At 34.8% G+C, this 19,759-nt stretch overlaps 1 protein-coding gene across 3 annotated transcripts in view; it reads left to right on the top strand.

The window, feature by feature from the left end:
• Positions 1 to 19,759, top strand: part of ACC (acetyl-CoA carboxylase) — a 78,681-nt gene that overhangs the window by 58,286 nt on the left and 636 nt on the right. For all 3 annotated transcript variants that reach the window (XM_089713299.1, XM_089713300.1, XM_089713301.1), the window contains 22 exons: positions 657 to 867; positions 1,527 to 1,619; positions 3,009 to 3,166; positions 3,843 to 4,023; positions 4,371 to 4,486; positions 5,023 to 5,143; positions 5,754 to 5,850; positions 6,331 to 6,437; positions 7,521 to 7,622; positions 8,276 to 8,378; positions 9,015 to 9,115; positions 10,176 to 10,346; positions 10,948 to 11,167; positions 12,079 to 12,217; positions 15,039 to 15,252; positions 15,637 to 15,823; positions 16,478 to 16,605; positions 17,168 to 17,282; positions 17,657 to 17,834; positions 18,089 to 18,204; positions 18,572 to 18,664; positions 19,033 to 19,127. In XM_089713299.1, coding sequence (XP_089569425.1) covers positions 657 to 867; positions 1,527 to 1,619; positions 3,009 to 3,166; positions 3,843 to 4,023; positions 4,371 to 4,486; positions 5,023 to 5,143; positions 5,754 to 5,850; positions 6,331 to 6,437; positions 7,521 to 7,622; positions 8,276 to 8,378; positions 9,015 to 9,115; positions 10,176 to 10,346; positions 10,948 to 11,167; positions 12,079 to 12,217; positions 15,039 to 15,252; positions 15,637 to 15,823; positions 16,478 to 16,605; positions 17,168 to 17,282; positions 17,657 to 17,834; positions 18,089 to 18,204; positions 18,572 to 18,664; positions 19,033 to 19,127 — 3,046 coding nt within the window. The remainder of the gene's footprint in view (positions 1 to 656; positions 868 to 1,526; positions 1,620 to 3,008; positions 3,167 to 3,842; positions 4,024 to 4,370; positions 4,487 to 5,022; positions 5,144 to 5,753; positions 5,851 to 6,330; positions 6,438 to 7,520; positions 7,623 to 8,275; positions 8,379 to 9,014; positions 9,116 to 10,175; positions 10,347 to 10,947; positions 11,168 to 12,078; positions 12,218 to 15,038; positions 15,253 to 15,636; positions 15,824 to 16,477; positions 16,606 to 17,167; positions 17,283 to 17,656; positions 17,835 to 18,088; positions 18,205 to 18,571; positions 18,665 to 19,032; positions 19,128 to 19,759) is intronic.

Genomic DNA, 19,759 nt, shown 5'->3' with positions numbered 1-19,759 from the left:
TGTATGTTATGTACGATAGTTAAAATGTACGTAAGACAATAATCATATTTATTATTATTTTGAATTTTGTACAATGTGTCATTCTAAAATGCACAGTATGAATCAACCAATCAGAGATCACTTCGTGTATCTTAAGCACTTCATTATAAATTTAAATGCATTTTTTTCTATAGAATCTACATCATCAATCGAATGTTCATTCTACAATTAAACGTTCCTCTATATATATCGATCGTTTATTTAAAAACTACACCTGTTCTTAAATAGGATACCAATCAGCCAATCAGAGATCACTTCACACGTCTTACTTACTTCTTCTTATAAATTAATAAAGAATAGAAAAAATTCGATCACTCAGCGGGACTCGAACCCGCATCCTTTCGCGCCATTCCGGGTGGATGCTTGACCAACTCAGCCACTCGTGACCCGCCAGAGCGATCGAATTTATTCTATTCTTTCAGTTTTATGTGTCTGGAGGGACACACCGCGCGCCATCTATTGAGATGATTAACAACCATTTCAACCAATATGAAGCACTTTTCAGTGAATACAATATTGTAACGATGGAACACGACCTTTTTTGTTGAATTTATATTTTTGGTTTTATGGCATTCAAATGCTTTACTTCTTCTTTCTAAAATCAAACGTCTCTTTAGGATTCCAATCAGCCAATCAGAGATCGAACTAGCCTCCGCGGCAGACGCGGAAGGTGTTCCCGCGGAACTATCCACGGCCGCACAACGCAAGTGTCACCATCGAACCGGTGCACTAGCCGCGTTCGATTCGTTCGAACACTTTGTAGAATATGCGGACGAGCTGCTCGATTTGGTGCACGACTTCGCTAGTACGGCTAGTGTGAGGCGCGAGGTTAGTGATGTACACACACACAAACACATGTACACACACACAAACACATGTACACACACACACGCGCTTAGGCCGGTTGCAGAGCTTCACCGACCATCAGTGCGTACGTCAGTCGCGCTTGTCATATGTATAGAAATTCATAAAACCGTTCATAGCTAGACCGACCATACGCACGCGTATTTCCATACATTTCCATAAACACACGCACGTACGCACACATGCACGCACACACGCACGCAATATACGCAAAATATACAAAACATAAAATTAAATATTGTAATGTATAAAATGACGGTAAAAATTCTTTACGAAAAAGTCGATCTGACAATTTCTAATTAGATTTTCAATTTAAGTTATTTATTGAATATCGCCACACAACCTGGCAGAGATCACTGCTTAGTGATAAGGCCGCCGATTGTACTACATCTTTCTTGTACCATATTTTATTTTTATTGTTTCCTATTTTTAAGTGAATGTATTACAATAAAGTGTAATAAATAAATAAAAAACCTGAATAAATTTTGAGAATAAAATGAACCCTTTATAAATTTTTACAGCATATTATTCCATCACAAGGCGATTAGAAAAATTTATATTTATAAAATATTGAATGCTTTAAAACTAAAATATCAAATTCAAGATATTTATCTGTTTTTCAGGACTTACAAGCGCTCCAAGAAGGCAGTGAAAGTCGAGACAGTACTAGTATCAATGTGGGCACCGACTATAGTAAAATCGTCGAAGATGATGTGGTAAGTAATTTTTATTTAAATATATCTGTATGAAATAGAAATGTTAGCAAAATAAAAACAAGATTCAAATTTAAAATTTCTATATTAGGTGAAATACAGTTGAACTGCTGGAGGTATGTTTTAATACTTGTAAAGTTTCTGAAGTTAAAATTTAATTGTTTGATAGCACTTTTGCTCTGGAATTGATTCTAATTATTTGTTTTAGTTTTGAGTGAGATCTCTATTTTTGTGTTACGTGCATGGTGTTTTCAATTTAATAGCGAATATGCTGCACGATTATACCTACTAAAATTATAAGTTTGTTAAAAGTGTTCCTTACTTAATTTTTACTTTTTAACATTGACCTCATATAAACAAATAGTCTTATAAGCTTTAGAAATTCAAAATAATTCATTTCTTAATTAAAATAAGGTTCAATATACAACTGTCAAATCAAGATTCGGTGGCAATACAATAATTTCATGAGTTTAAGCTTGTTTTTTAATTTTTATAACTAAAATATTTTACAAACGTTCTCTTTTATGGGTCTAGCTATCCGCCCGCGGATTATATACTAAAACATTCCTCTAGAATTACTCTATCTATTAAATAAAAACCGGCCAAGTGCGAGTCGGGCTCGCGCACAAAGGGTTCCGTAGCAGCAAATATAATAAATTACAGTTAAATCAACCTATCTCAAAAACTATAAGAGATACTTTGATCAAACCAAAAATCGTTGAAAGAGTTAATTAGCATGCATCACCTCTATTTTTTTTAGAATTTTATACCCCGTAGTTATAAAAATAGAGGGGGGGGGACATACTTTTTACGACTTTGAGAGCTGATATCTCAAAAACCGTTCACTTTAAGAAAAATGTTTTTTAGAAAACTTTATATCATTTTAAAAGACCTTTCCATTGATACCCCACACGGGTATGTACATCGAAAAAAAAAATTTCATCCCTCAGTTACATGTATGGGGGGCCCCACCCCCAATTCTTTTTTTTACTATTTAGTGTCATATTTTTGTAGCGGTTCATACAACACATATTCCCATCAAATTTCATCACTGTAGTACTTATAGTTTCCGAGTAAATCGGCTGTGACAGACGGACAGACGGACAGACGGACAGACGGACATGACGAAACTATAAGGGTTCCGTTTTTGCCATTTTGGCTACGGAACCCTAAAAAATACTTTAAAAAATATGTATTGTTGGTGTAATTTGTTTTTAATTTGTCTTTCTTTCTTTCTTTCTGTTAATTTTTGTGCTTAAAATAATGATGATGCCAAAAATATCCCTAAGTCAGTTAAAACATATACGTGTTTAATGACAGGGATATAGGGACAGAGGAAGCGACTTTGTTTTATACTATGTAGTGATAAATATTCGTGTTTCTTTTCTCTAGCCACTCGAACCGATACACATTCTAATGATCGGTATTCGAGACGCGGGTGAGACAGACGACGGTGCGGTTTCCCGCCGTTTCGGCCATTTCTGTAGAGTTCATGCGCGTGAACTGCACCAGAAGAGGATACGCAGGATTACCTTCATGTTGCTTATCAAGTAAGTGATATTTTGGTCTAAAAGTGAATCGAACAATTAGCCACAATTTTGCTTCAGTTGTTTTCTTCACTAAACTACAAAGATGAGATATCACGTACATGCTGCTTATCAAGTAAGTGATATTTTGGGCAAAAAGCGAGTCGAAATGTGGCTAATTTTCCACGATTTTTTGGTTGTTTTTTAATCATGCCATCTCACTTTGACTTTTAATCGTGTGCCGTTTTTAACATGCTTTTATTAGCTTCACCTGTATTTTTGTATGTAACAGGATATTTCTAAAGGAGTCCCCTTAGACTCGATATTGACTAAAATTAAACGGACAGACTTAATTCGAATTTTGTACTCAAGGATCGGTGACAATACAATAATTTTATGAGTTTATGCGTTTTGAAGTGAAACATCTTTATACGCGTCGAGTATAAAATTTCAAGGTCACGTCATGGTTATACCGTCACGTCATGGAGATTATAACTCAGGCCCCTGAACCACAGACACAATAGAAAATCTATTGTGTCTGGGACCGATCGGGCCGCTTGCGGCTCAATGGGTTAAGACAAAAGCGACGATTTTGGTATTTTTCAATCTAGCCAAAGAAGTTTCACTTCTGACACGTGCGTACACACGATCTTTTCTTTAATATAAACCACATTATATTAATTATAATCCACTTTCGCAGACGTCAATTCCCGAAGTTCTTCACGTACCGCGCGCGGAACGAGTTCAAAGAGGACACGATATACCGTCACCTGGAGCCGGCCTCCGCGTTCCAGCTGGAGCTGTACCGCATGAGGAGCTACGAGCTGGAGGCGCTGCCCACCAGCAACCAGAAGATGCATCTGTACTTGGGCAAGGCGAAGGTGAGTAGCTGGAGTAATTGCTCCTGGAGTAATTGAGTAATTGCTCTAAGAGCAATCGCTCTAGATACAGAAGCAACTGTACCAGGAACAACTGCAGCTGGAGTTATTGCTCCTGGAGCAATTGTACCTGAAATAATTGCTCCTGGAAAATTTACCGGGAAAAGTTACTCCTGAAATAACTGCCCTTAGAACAAGTACACTAAATAAAAATAATCAATCGCAATAGCCTATAAAAAGATCGTCTAAAATGTCCGAGTGGAATTGTATGAAACATTAATTGAAATTAACACCTTATTTCGTAGCAGTAATGTTCAAAGTCAAATACACAGGAAATTTATTTTTAACAGGTAAAGAAAGGTCAGGAAGTGACAGACTATCGATTCTTCATACGTTCCATCATCAGACATCAAGATCTGATCACGAAGGAAGCTAGTTTTGAATATCTGCAGAATGAAGGAGAGAGGTAATGTATTATTTTATTTAAAACTAGCGGTCCGCCCCGGCTTCGCCTGTGGTACATATTTACGTTTTCTCTACATAAGAACCATCCTCGTACTTCAAGGAATTTAATAAAAACAGAATTATCGAAATCGGTTCACCCGTTCACGCGTGATGCCGTGACAACGCGAAACTGGTTTCTTTTTTATATATATAGTAGGAAAAAAATAGAGTTGTTTTTTTATGTTTTGGATACTTTTGCATGGGCATTTTCTGATAATAAGATTTTTTTTAAAAGGAGACCAGCAAGAGCGGAGCAATGCGGGTGAAACCGCGGGGCACAGCTAGTTATAATATACTAGGTTACCGCCCGCGGCTTCGCCCGCTTTGTCTAAAACCTAATAAATTATATACTAAAACCTTCCTCTTGAATCACTCTTTCTATTAAAAAAACCGCATCAAAATCCGTTGTGTAGTTTTAAAGATTTAAGCATACAAAGGGACATAGGGACAGAGAAAGCGACTTTGTTTTATACTATGTAGTGATTACTTTTATTTCAGAGTGCTCTTGGAAGCAATGGACGAGCTTGAAGTAGCTTTTTCACACCATTTGGCGAAACGAACGGACTGTAATCACATTTTCTTGAATTTCGGACCAACTATACTTATTGATCCCGCTAAGGTTAGTTGAATAAATAAATAAATGTTTGAGTTTGAGTTGAGCATTTTTTTAAATGTAGATATTTTTTAAGCACATCTGCACAGCAAGTGCCTTAATATTTTTTTATAATTTGTACTTATTTTATTAAGTTTCGATCGTCTACAATGACCTATTTAATTAGGTAACTTACGTGCAATTTTAGTCATTGAGGTCATTAAGCATCTCATTCTTCATGTAAAAAACCAAAAAAATAATAATCATAAGAGTCAAAAAAATTCAAAATATTCAATTGAATAGCCGAAAAATTGGGCCTTTTTGTAAAAATTAAAACTCGAATATCTCGAAAACGGTTAAGTTTAGGATGGGGGGTTCCATTGTGAAATCATTCAGAAACTACACGCCCTTAACGGATCTAGGTCGACTTTTCCTGTAGCCCTGTATAGGCAGTCAGTAGAATAAATAAAACAGTAGTCAATTTAATCTTTATAAATAATTTCTTGACTTTTATATGTTTTTAAATATTCAAAATCCATTCCTGCCAATTAATTAAAATTAAATTAAGACGACTAATATATAAGGAACTTTGTAAAAATAATTTCCTTATTTAACAATAATATATTTATGTTTTTAGATTGAAGAATCCGTTCTTGGCATGGTGATGAGGTACGGACCAAGGTTGTGGAAACTGAGAGTTTTACAAGCAGAAATTAGATTCACTTTGAGAGTTGGTAAGTTTTTTTACAATAAGTTATTTTTTTGCATGTTTTTCTTTGTGAAGTAAACTGAGAAAATTGAAACTAAAATTCGTTTAAAAATAATATTGGCAGAATATTATTTTTGAGGAATAAATATACACTATTATTATTATTTTTTTATTTATCAGATGACTCCCTGAAATTTATTTAAGTCTGTGTGTTTTATAGCGTATATTCTATATACTTTACTGTTAGAATTCTGTTTATTTACAACTAGCTGTGCCCCGCGGTTTTACCCGCATTTTCCGCTCCTTTTGGTCTTAGCTTGATGATATAGAGAGACATATATATAAATTATAAGACTATATATATAAGGCTATATATATATATATATATATAGTCTTCCTCGATAAATGGGCTATCTAACACGTAGTAGTTCATAAGATTAGTGCATTCAAACAAGCAAACAAACAAACTCTTCAGCTTTATAATGTATTTTACATTAAAATTCAGGTCCTGGACTACCAACGAAGAATATTCGTCTCTGCCTGGCCAATGGTTCCGGGTATACACTGGACATATCTACATATGAAGAGGTTTCCGATCCTAAGACTGGTGTGGTGAGTTTAATTATATGTATTTTATTATAGTAATTTATATTTATTTTGAAACTAGGCGGATACCCCTGCTTTGCTTGTTGAAATTTTATGCTATTTTTCGAACAAACCTTCTTCATACTTTAATGAATTTTTATTAATTTATATAAATTCGTTCTTTATAAATGCGTGAGAAATACAGTAAAAGTTCCTTATTCGCGGGTAATAGGTTCCGTAAATGTGCCGCGAATAGAGAAACCGTGAATAAGGAATGGTAATTTGTATGGGGTTATAGGGAATACGTTCTTAGGTGACGAAATAAAAAAGAAACCAGTTTAATTTAAGTTTTTGACCAAACATATTTATTAATTACCATTTAATTAGGTATTATCTTCAGGTTTAGGCAATGGCTTGTCACTTTTTACTCGTTTTTCATTTTTTTTAGTCGACATTATAAATTCGTAGTTGTAGTTCAAGCGTTTACTAAGGATAACGAATGGTTTTTATTTAGGTAAATACATATATGTATGTACCGATGCACCGATTCGATCCGCGAATAACGAATTTTAGGCCGCGAATACAGGATTTAGGTCGCATTTTTTCCATCCGCGAATAGTGAAACCGCGAATGAAGGAAGCGCGAATAAGGAACTTTTACTGTACTTCATTTGAGGTTTGTAGTAAGTTGATTCGTACTGAAAAAAAAAATATTTTAAGATCATTTTTTTTTTCTATTTAAATATTTTTTGTATACTCTTATGTTTAAAGCTCTACAAGACATATGGAAATTAAAATACATTTTCTCTTCATTTTTTATTCATATGTCAATAATGTTCTCTCTCTTTTAAATTGGGGCAAATATTTGTGTGATGAACATATTTATTTGCTCTGTGTCTGGGTGTTAATTATCTATACAAGTATTTATTTAAAAATTATATATGTATGTTTATCAGCCATCTGGTTTCCATAACACAAGCGAAAGCTTAGTATGGGATCAGATCGTGCCGTGTGTGAAAATTTTCCTGAAATATTTATTTATTTATTTTACACTCTGATATCTATGTGTATCAAAATAAATTTTATAATACTATATTGTAATAATTTGCAGATAATATTCCAATCATACGGGCCGAAACAGGGACCAATGCACGGTTTGCCGATTTCAACTCCATATGTAACTAAGGATTACTTGCAGCAAAAGAGATTTTTGGTAAGTATTTTTTGTATGTATGTTCTGCTTGATCTCAGAAAGGAGTGGACTAATATATGTGAATTTGATTTCCTGAAGAGGCTAATAAAATTTTCTTGGTGTAAATAAGTACTATTCAAATGTGTTGTTTTTAACCGACTTCAAAAAAAAGGAGGAGGTTATCAATTCGGCCGGTATGTTTTTTTTTTTTATGTATGTACACCGATTACTCCGTGGTTTCTGAACCGATTTACGTGATTCTTTTTTTGTTCGATGCGGGATGGTGTCGAATTGGTCCCATAAAAATTTTATTCGGATAGGCCCAGTAGTTTTTATTTTATGAGCATTTTTGTCTGTATTTGTAAATGTTGCAAGTGCAAGTTTGAAGTCGGTTGTTTTTAACGCAGTTATTGACTTGTTCACAAAAAGAAACCATATAATCTATTTTACATGGAATTAAATTTAAAATACCCAGTTTATCTATTGGCGTAATAACTTCATATATGCTATTTCTAACCGACTTCAAAAGAAGAGAGATGGTTCTCAATTCGGCCGGTATATTTTTTTGCTTTTATTTTTTTTAGAGGAAAACCATATTTCTCTTTTATATACTGTTGCCATCCTTTTCTCTATTTATAAAAAAATCTATATTTTTTATTTGTTTTTTCTTACAGGCAACGTCGCAAGGCACAACATACGTATACGACATTCCAGATATGTTCCGACAGGCGGTTGAAAAGCAATGGAAGGAATATATCGAAGAGGGTATGGTTGATGGTAAGTTTTGAACAAATCCATACTAATATTAATATACTAATATATTAATAATATTATAAATGCGAAAGTAACTGTCTGTCTGTTACTCAATCACGCCTAAACTACTGAACCAATTTTCATGAAATTTGGTATGGAGATATTTTGATACCCGAGAAAGGACATACTACTTTTTATCCCGGGAAAATGACCCGGAAATCCCACGGGAACGGGAACTATGCGGGTTTTTCTTTGACTGCGCGGGTGAAGCCGCGAGTGGAAGCCTGTTAGACATGACGGTATTGCCACGACACTACTTTGAAATTTTACTCTCAACGCGCCTAAAGAAGTTTCACTTCAAAACCAAAAAGTGAAGTCCCATGTCCCCTAGTGGGGTAAGGGGCAGATGCATTATACATCTGTTTCACTGATCGATTTTCTTTAGGGACAAGTAGGTGATCAGCCTTCTGTGTCCTGCCAGACCGAGACATTTTTTTCTTCGTCTCCACCGGGAATCGAACCCAGGACCCCTCGGTGCTACGCTCACGCGTCAACCACTGTACCAAGGAGGCGGCTTCAAAACCAAACGGATAAAAAAACAAAATAATTCCACAAACGAACTGACAAACTAAACCAATTAATTACATATATACATTACAGGACCTCAACCAGACAACGTTATAAGTCTAGTCGAGTTGGTTTTGGATAATGATGGCGAGAGACGACTGGTGGAGGTCACTAGGTTACCGGGACAGAATACTGTGAGTATATGTGTAATTTATTTATTTATTTTTCGTTTAAAATACGTGTATATACCATTGAGAAATTATTACTACGTATGGAGGAGACACCAAGAACAAAATCTGTGCGCCATTTTTTTGCTCTAAGTTTTAAAAATTATTATCTAGTTAGGTACTTACTACTTACCGATGAAAAGTTATGTTAGTCACTTTTCCGTATTATTTGTATTATTTGTGCAATATCGTAACACACACGAAGGCATATTTGATGCGTTTCACTTTAAAACAAATAAAAAATGAGCGTGCAGTTAAGCCATATGGCTTATGTTGAACGGAACATAAGTGATGTAGGCGGTGTCGTCTCCATATGTATATCTCAATAAATAAATAAATAAATAAATTATTGGAATTTGAATGTAATATAATGTATTTTGTAGATAAGAAAACTAAGATTTGACAATTATTTTAAATAGCAATAAATCTATTAGTACAAAACAATCATTTGTATCTCACAAGAGACGTAAAATTCATTATTATTTACATATTATGCGCACTTGAGACGATCGATACTAACTACACTTCAAAACTGTTTTATTAATCACTAGCGGTCCGTCCCGGCCTCGCCCGTGGTACTTTCGTTTTCTCTCCATAAGAACCATCCTCGTACTTCAAGGAATATTAAAAAAAAACAATTAACGAAATGGGTTCAGTCGTTCTCGAGTTATGCGCTTGCTTATAGATTATTGTGTCACATTTAACAATCAATCTTATTGAGAATTGATGAATGTATTTTTTTTTTTACTTTTCCTATAATTCTTTGTTATATACTACTTTGGTAACCAAACTATATATTTATTTATCTAAACTTATTAATATTATTTTTATTAGGGCCAATTTTTCAATGCTTGGATAAAACTCATTCGTCGAATAATGTATAAAACTACCATTTTAAAAATGTATTCTAATTGCCCGTATTTTACAGTTTACGTGACATTTTAATATTATCGTGTAATACTTTATTGGACGGATAAGTTTTATATTGAAAAATCGGCCCTTAATCCAATATTTTTTATATTTCCAGGTGGGCATGGTAGCATGGCGGTTAACCCTTTTCACGCCGGAATACCCAGATGGTCGAGATATTATCCTCATAGCGAACGACCTTACACATTACATGGGGTCGTTTGGACCCCTGGAAGATTGGGTGTACTTTAGGGCGTCCGAATATGCAAGGGAGTTGAAGATACCTAGGGTAAGTTGTATGAAAAATAAGTTGTATGGTTGTTAGTTTGTTCGTATTACAACCTCTATATAGTTACAATTTAACTGAAATTTGGTCAGTTAAAATGGTTCAATCTTGCCACACTCAATCTTAGTTTATGAATACGTTTTGCCAGACTATTCTTTTGTTTGTTTTATAAAGCACATATTTTTGAAGTGAAACTTCTTTAACGGGGTTGGAAAAAAATTTAGTGTAACATTTTTTTCGTTACGCGTGACATTTTTCCGTTACGCGCTATCTTTCTTATCCCTACCACGCGCGATTAGACGTATTTCTGTAAAGTTGCATAATTGCAATAAAGTTTTTTTTTCTTTTATTTAAAAAAGACTATTGCAATTTATCTCATATTATTAAATGATTAATTTGCACAGATTATACAGATATATTCCTAATATAAATAGATTATAAACGAAACGAAAGAAACGAGTTTGCTGCTGTAAACTCATTTAAAAGATTTCATTTATTGCACTGAGTTTCTTTTTTATAACTTTGTTTATAGCTATTTTGACATAATCTATCATATTTTATACTTATACTTGCAAAAAATATTAATATAAACTTTATATTACAGGTATATGTGAGCGTTAACTCCGGGGCCCGTATCGGAGTCGCGGAGGAAGTAAAGGCGGAGTTCAAAGTAGCGTGGGTTGACCCTGAGAGGCCCGAGCGGGGCTTCCGGTACTTATACCTGAGCCCCGAAGCGTTTTCCCGTTTGGGGCCCCAGGGCTCCGTGAAAACGCAGCTTATAGATGACGAAGGGGAGGCGCGGTATAGGATTACGGATATTATTGGTAAGTTTGGGGCTTCTGGGGCCTTTAGATTGTTGGGAAAAGCGTGGTATAAAAAGGTAGAAGTATTATAACTTAGGGGCAATAGGGCTCCGTGAAAACACAGCTTATAGATGATAGGGGAAGCGCGCTATAGGGTTACTGATATTATTGGTAAGTTTCGGGCCTTTGGGGCCTCTGTGTAGATGGAAAAGTGAAGTATATATGGATAGAAGTGTTATAAGTTAGGGGCAACAGGGCTCCGTGAAAACGCAGCTTATAGATGATGAAGGGGAGGCGCGGTATAGGATTACTGATATTATTGGTAAGTTTGGGGCCCTTGATTAAGGCGCTTCTGGACTGCTTATTGGGGCCCCATGCCCCAAATAATTACCATCACGATTGTCTTTTCATCTTTTATATGTCTCTCCTTTTGTTTCCTCGTATACATTTTTACATCGATATATATTTTTTTCCTTTTATATTAATATAATTATGTGACCAAAAGTTAAATACAATATAATATCCTATCTTTATTAATTGATTGTTTTTTTTTAAACAATTTAAACTAACGAATGTGTTTTAATAAAGGACAGAAATCTATTCTTCAAGATATTACTTTTTGGTACATACACCTTACCGAGAAATAATAATGTCATAATCATACAGTGTGACTTAGCAAAGGTATCACTTTAACTGTCTGAAAAGTAATCTGTACTTCATTTACACTGTATATTTACGGTCTTACTAATAAAATGTTACCCATTCGCTTTGCAATGGATTAGTTATTGCAATAACCTGTCCTGTTTTTGTGATTGACGTTTCATGTGAGCAAGAGCAGGACACAGCTATGGTAGAAAATGGTAGAAATTTGTTTAACTTTTTATTAGTAAGGCAGTTACTTTATAAAATGATAATGTAATATAATTGAACAGGGAAAGAAGACGGTCTGGGCGTGGAATGTCTCCGAGACGCGGGTCTGATAGCGGGCGAAACTGCGAAGGCGTATGAGGATATAGTCACTATGTCCGTCGTCACTTGTAGGGCTATCGGCATCGGGGCTTATGTTGTTAGGTATGTATATACTTATAGTCCATTGAATGAGTCCCTCCAAGGGGGGTCTAGAGTGCGTGAGTTAGTAACGTAAGATGTTTCTTCGGAAACATGTCAAGAGTCCCTAGGTAATAAACATACTAAAACCCCGGGACACTAGGAGGAGCCCCGGAGTGGGGGGAGGGGGGGAATGAGTCCATTTTTTCATTTTTCACTTAAATCTCATAAACGGTACATGTTAGAGAAAAACTTTCAAGGAAAAGTTGAAAGGCCATAAAATTATCTACAAGTTGTACCTAAATCATTTTTTCCTTTATCCTACCGTTTCTGAGTTATACGCAGTAAAAAATGATTTTGGCTCAAACAATTTCCCCATACCGATCAAAAAATATTTCTTTCTTCCGAAAAACTCAAATGTGCAACTTGTGACCGGTACTGATAGATTGCTCTTAATTAGGTCTATCATTGGTAAAATAAACACATTCCTCCATGGAAGCCTTTAGGAGGAATCGATTGTCAAAATATTATATTAGGGCAGTTTGAGTTACTGAACTTGATCTTTTTATTTTTTTCTTCCAAAAAACTCAAAAGTGCAACTTGTGACCGGTACTGATAGATTGCTCTTAATTAGGTCTATCATTGATAAAAATACCAGATTCCACCATGGAAGCATTTACGGGGAATTGAATTTTATTAGGGTAGTTAGTTAAAAAGTTCAAGTATCGTAACTACCATAATAAAATTCAATACCTCCTAAACGCCTCCATGGTGGAATCTGGTTTTTTTATCAATGATAGACCTTATTATGAGCAATCTATCGGTACCGGTCACAAGTTGCACTTTTGAGTTTTTTGGAAGAAAAAAAATAAAATGTTCAAGTATCGTAACTACCCTAATAAAATTCAATTCCCCGTAAACGCCTCCGTGGTGGAATCTAGTATTTTTATCAATGATAGACCTAATTATGAGCAATCTATCTGTACCGGTCACAAGTTGCACTTTCGAGTTTTTTGGAAGAAAAAAATAAAAAGATCAAGTTCAGTAACTCAAACTACCCTAATATAATATTTTGACAATTGATTCCTCCTAAAGGCTTCCATGGAGGAATGTGTTTATTTTACCCATTATAGACCTAATTAAGAACAATCTATCAGTACCGGTCACAAGTTGCACTTTTGAGTTTTTTGGAAGAAAAAAATAAAAAGATCAAGTTCAGTAACTCAAACTACCCTAATATAATATTTTGACAATCGATTCCTCCTAAAGGCTTCCATGGAGGAATGTGTTTATTTTACCAATTATAGACCTAATTAAGAGCAATCTATCAGTACCGGTCACAAGTTGCACTTTTGAGTTTTTTGGAAGAAAAAAAATAAAAAGTTCAAGTATCGTAACTACCCTGATAAAATTCAATTCCCCGTAAACGCCTCCGTGGTGGAATCTGGTATTTTTATCAATGATAGACCTAATTATGAGCAATCTATCTGTACCGGTCAGAAGTTGCACTTTTGAGTTTTTTGGAAGAAAAAAATAAAAAGATCAAGTTCAGTAACTCAAACTGCCCTAATATAATATTTTGACAATCGATTCCTCCTAAAGGCTTCCATGGAGGAATGTGTTTATTTTACCAATTATAGACCTATTTAAGAGCAATCTATCAGTACCGGTCACAAGTTGCACACTTGAGTTTTTTGGAAGAAAGAAATATTTTTTGATCGGTATGGGGAAATTGTTTGAGCCAAAATCATTTTTTACTGCGTATAACTCAGAAACCGTAGGATATAGGAAACAATGATTTAGGTACAGCTTGTAGATAATTTTATGGCCTTTCAACTTTTCCTTGAAAGTTTTTCTCTAACATGTACCGTTTTTGAGATTTAAGCGAAAAATGAAAAAATGGACCCATTCCCCCCCTCCCCCCACTCTGGGGCTCCTCCTAGTGTCCCGGGGTTTTAGTATGTTTATTACCTAGGGACTCTTGACATGTTTCCGAAGAAACATCTTACGTTACTAACTCACGCACTCTAGAACTTTTTATTCAATGGACTATTATAAACTAGTTATAAGCTCGCAGGTTTGTCTGCGTAGTGAAAGAAAAATAGCAGCAGTTTTCATGTCACATTTTTAATATAGCGTCATCTATGAAAACGAATAAAATGCGTATCATGACGAACTTTTCCACAGGAAAGAGTAGCCTTATTATTACCAGACACATGTCATATTTTTATAATAGCGCTATCTATTGTTAATTTCGAAGCGAATCCAAACATGACATACCGATATTTGCAGGGGCTATTCTCCAGGTATTTTTATCGACAATTCAACCCCTCTACAGTCCCCTACCTCACCCCCTTCAAAATGGTTTTCGAATTTTTTAAAGTATGTTTCATCACTCTTATCAATTAAATTTGTTTAGTGGTCCCTAGAATAACTTGTTATTGTTCAAATAAAACCAAATTTAGTATTTTGTGACACTCACTTTCGAAGTTATTACAATTTTCATAAATTCACTATCCGAATTGATAGGTTTGCCATTTTGAGGGGGGTGAGGTAGGGGGCTGTAGAGGGGTTGAATTGTCGATAAAAATACCTGGAGAATAGCCCCTTCAAATATCGGTATGTCATGTCCGGACACACTGTATATCACTCTCTTCACAAAAATTTTCTATGTGTTGGGGAAATAATTCAAATTGATTGACTTTATTTTGTGATATCAAAACATGTTTATTTATTACAGAAATTTCACAGATATCAAACAAAATAACGATAAACATTAATTATCAATGGAACAGACCTTTCCTTACCTTTAATAAAATTAATAATTTCGATTGTCTTCTTACAGGCTTGGTCACCGAGTAATCCAAGTGGAGTCCTCCTACATTATCCTAACGGGATATATGGCACTTAACAAAGTGCTCGGTAAACCGGTGTACGCTAGTAACAACCAACTGGGCGGTGTTCAAATAATGCACAATAATGGTGTCTCTCATGCTGTGGCTCCTACCGACTTGGAAGCTATAAGGAGAACTGTTAAATGGCTCTCTTATATACCTAAGGTAAGGAAAAACAGAGTTTTCTGGGGAGAAAATAGGTTAATCATCTTTAGAGACACTTTAACCAGGCACTAAGCAAAGTAACAATACCTAAGTCAAAGGCCAAATAAAGTTAAGGAAAGGAAATCATGAAATGGCTTTAATAAATGAATGAAATGAAATAAATTTTAGGGTGGATATGACACAACTGACAACAACTAATTTAAGAAAGATTGAAAGACAAATAATGTAAAAATATATATTTATTTACTGGTGAAATATTTTAATGATTTACGACTCTAGACAAAAAACACCTCAAATATTAAGTAACACATTTGATTTAGAAATTAAATTAATACTCTTGTAAAATCGAACACTAGCAAATACATTTGATATCATTTCCTGCAGGACAAACTAAGCATGGTACCAATAATACGTCCAGCAGACCCAATAGACCGGCCAGTAGAATGGTATCCACCACGCACCGCATACGATCCCCGTCTCTTGCTGACCGGTGAGCCGGGAAAACCGGGATTTTTCGATGTCGGCTCGTTTGACGAGCTGATGAAGCCCTGGGCACAGACTGTGGTCACTGGTTAGTGTTAAAAATACATGAAAACACACCACACTATAATACACTACATTATAACAAGCTACACTATAACACACTACACTATCACATATTGCACTATAGCCCGCTGTATTATAGCATATTGCACTATATCACGCTACACTACACCACGCCACATGATAACATGCTACATTATAATACGCTACCATACACCACACCATATTATAGCAAGTTTCACTATAACAAGCTGAAAACCAAAATTCAAATTCAAATCAAATAAATGTTTCTTTCTTTCTTTCTTTAAATCATTTATTGCAAACCAATACATTTTTACATACATATTAACAACCTTATGCAGGTATTGCAATACTATCATATTATATTTTACTAGCTTCCGCCCACGACTTTGTACGTGCATCCCCGCTTTTCCCCGTTCCCGCAAGAATTTCGGGAAATCCTTTCTTAGCGGATGCCTACGTCCTAACATCTACCTGCATGCCAAATTTCAGCCCGATACGTCCAGTGGTTTGGGCTGTGCGTTGATAGATCACTATATCAGTCACCTTTGAGTTTTATATATATATAGATTAAATTACATCATATCACATACATTGAAATTTTACAATAATCAGATTAAAAAATAACAATAATAAATATAATTTAAACACAATTTCCCAGGTCGTGCCCGTCTCGGCGGTATACCAGTGGGAGTGATAGCAGTTGAGACACGCACAGTGGAATTCACTCTACCCGCTGATCCGGCTAATTTGGACTCGGAATCGAAAACTTTACAACAGGCTGGTCAGGTAAATAATACACGGAGTGTTTTGACGTGACAACGTCTTATAATTTGATAAAGCCGGCTGCACGCACGAAAAAACATGACTCATGCGGCGTTACCTCGCTCTGAGGCGTTCCATGTAAGGCTTGAAGTGCGAGCGAGAGCGCGGAACGAGCGACAAAGAAGCACAATCGGACGTTGTCACGTTCAACTAACGTCAGTAAACCGACTTTACAGACAACCAATTATTTTTTAACGATTTTTGTATGCTGCTACTGAAAAATAATATTAAAGGATGATGGCGACATTTTAAAGTTATACAATAGTCGTTATCAGAATATCAATTACAGAGTTTCAACATTTAAATCCATATTTAAATTTGATTGGAATTGTTCTTATGACACTTCACAACACTAGTTTTAGGGAACTTATATTTCATATAGTATCAGTAACTTATATAATAATATGTATTATGCTATAAAGTCGAATGTAATAAATAAAATTTTGATACTTCTATGGAATTGGAAAACTGTAATTATGTGAATGTATAAATAAATTATATTTATGATGATAATGAAATGTCCCAGGTTTGGTTCCCGGACTCAGCGTACAAAACGTCGCAAGCCATAAACGATTTCTCCCGGGAAAATCTGCCCATCTTCATATTCGCCAATTGGCGAGGTTTCAGCGGTGGTCAGAAAGGTTTGTATAGTCTGTGGTGATTTGATTATCTGTGCTAATTTGTATCCGTGCTTTTGCCTGAAAACGCCCCACGTTTTACTAATCAAGTATTTTAGAATTACCGCTGCATTTGTGCCTTTATTTTAAATCTTTTTCACTTACATATTAAAATGTGCTTGAAGAGCTCGTTAATATTATGTAATAGTTTTTCTCTGAATTGTGAGATTCCCCTTCGTTGATTATAAATAAAACAAAACAAAACCATCAATGATCTCAATTTTATATATAGTAACTTTAAATTAATTACGTATTTTAGTAATTCTATCAAAAAGCTTGGCAAAAGCCTTTCTAATAATATTTTATTACCCACTTATATTTTTACTCATTTTTATTAGATATGTACGAACAAATACTCAAGTTCGGTGCGGAAATAGTTCGCGCTTTACGCAATGCGACTGCCCCAGTGATAGTGTACATACCCCCGGGGGCAGAACTACGAGGTGGGGCATGGGCCGTGGTCGATCCCAGCGTGAACAGCGCTAAGATGGAGATGTACGCCGATACTGAGGCCAAGTAAGTGAATGTAGCCCAAATTACGCATGAATCAAGCAAAAGTCACCATGAATCACGCAAAAGTCACGATAAATCACGCTGAAGTTACGAATAAATCACTTATATGTCACGTATAAATCGTAAGACACGTTTAAATCAAGCAGAATTCACGATAAATCACGTACAAGTCGCTCATAATTCACGCAAAAGTCTTAGCATAGCTTACGAATAAATCAAACACAAATTAGAATCCAATCACACATAAAAATTTGCAGGGGTGGTGTGTTAGAACCGGAGGGTATAGTCGAGGTGAAATTCAAACAGAGAGACATATTGAAAACTATGCACCGTTTGGATCCAGAATTACTGCGATTGGACGCAAGGATAGCTGGTAAATATATTTTTTTATGTGTAGAATGATATTAAAAAAAAAAGATAATTTTTAAATACTTTTTTTAACTGGTAATTTGGAAAATTTGTCAAGGAGATGTGGCTTACTAATAATTATCTTCTTGTATTGTGATTCTTGCTGTCTTGTTGCATTTAGTTACTGAAATTTGAATTAACTTTTGCGCTTTGATGTGAGAACAATAATGATGGATCTTTGTAAAAAAAATATTTTAATTTTTTAAATATATTATAGTATAATATAGATTTTATAAGGGTTATATAGAATGTGTATGATTTACGATATTTAAAATTTAAATTTCACTTTTAATTCTCAAATATGATTTTAATATTTAAATTTATTATTACAGAAATTAAGGAACAAATTAAGGAATTATCAAAGAATTTAGATAGAAGAGGGTCTATAGATGATGTTCTTATAAGGACGGATGCGGGTGGACAGGGTAAAGTATAATATTAATATAATAGAAATTAATCTAATTATTATTAAAAATATATTGACAAAAATCTTAACCGCATACAAATTGTCAGAACTAGACAAAATTTTAAATGGGACCAATTGGAATAAACCAGCTATCATATAAAAAAAGAATCATTAAAATCGGTTTACTCAGTCAAAAGTTCTGTGGTAAAAAACTTAAAAGAAAATGCAGTGAAACTGAGAACCTCCCCTTTTTTTGAAGTCGGTTGAAAAAACTTACGGTCACTAATATAGTTCAATATATTGCAGTAAAGAAAAATTGTCTATTTTTGATAATTTTCAAATAAATAATAATATGTTTCTATTCACATTAAATGTTTTTATTCGCAGCTGAAACTAAAATAAGGGAATTGGATAGTGATTTACAAGCGGCCGAGAAGAAAGTTAAGGCTAGGGAAAAGGAATTGGCTCCTGTCTACCACCAGGTGAGTTATTTATACAAAAAAGACGTGTGTCACTCGGGGACTGCCGCGGTAAAGCTATTGCATGCTATGCCTTCAAGCCACACCTCCGCGCCCGTCCCCGTGGGGAGCGTGAGGTTTTTTCGTTACGGAATTTCTCGATTCGGTCCCCGAGCTCAAGGCCCGCGATAGAAGCTATGCAATAGCTTAATAAATGGGAAAGTTTGTGAGGATTGATTTATGTATGTCTGTTACTCTTTCACGGAAAACCTCTGAACGGATTTTGATTTAGTATATTAAAAGTTGTTTTTTGCAAATGTTTTTTTTTTTCAGACTAAAGCAATAAGATACAGAAATTTTGTATATAATAATAAACTAACTGTAATTTGTTTTTTGCTGAAATAAAGTCACAAATTTATCTTCTTTACGGACAAATAGGTGATCAGCCTTCTGTGTCCTGGCAGAAAAGCGTATTTTTTGTCCCCACTGAGAATCGAACCCTGGACATATTATCCCATCTCAAATCAATTTTACGCTCATAAATTTACCACTATACCAAGACTGTCGGAATTGTTTTCCTTAGGTTATCCATATTTGGTGGTATATGGGGCATTTAATTGGTATAATTTGGTTCACATATTGTCATTGTTAGCTTG

Source organism: Colias philodice, chromosome 30 (genome assembly GCF_061535455.1).
Source record: "Colias philodice isolate Cphi_HAF_F1 chromosome 30, ilColPhil1 Martin Lab GWU primary, whole genome shotgun sequence".
Classification (NCBI taxonomy): domain Eukaryota; kingdom Metazoa; phylum Arthropoda; class Insecta; order Lepidoptera; family Pieridae; genus Colias; species Colias philodice.
This window is presented reverse-complemented; position numbering and strand designations above follow the sequence as displayed.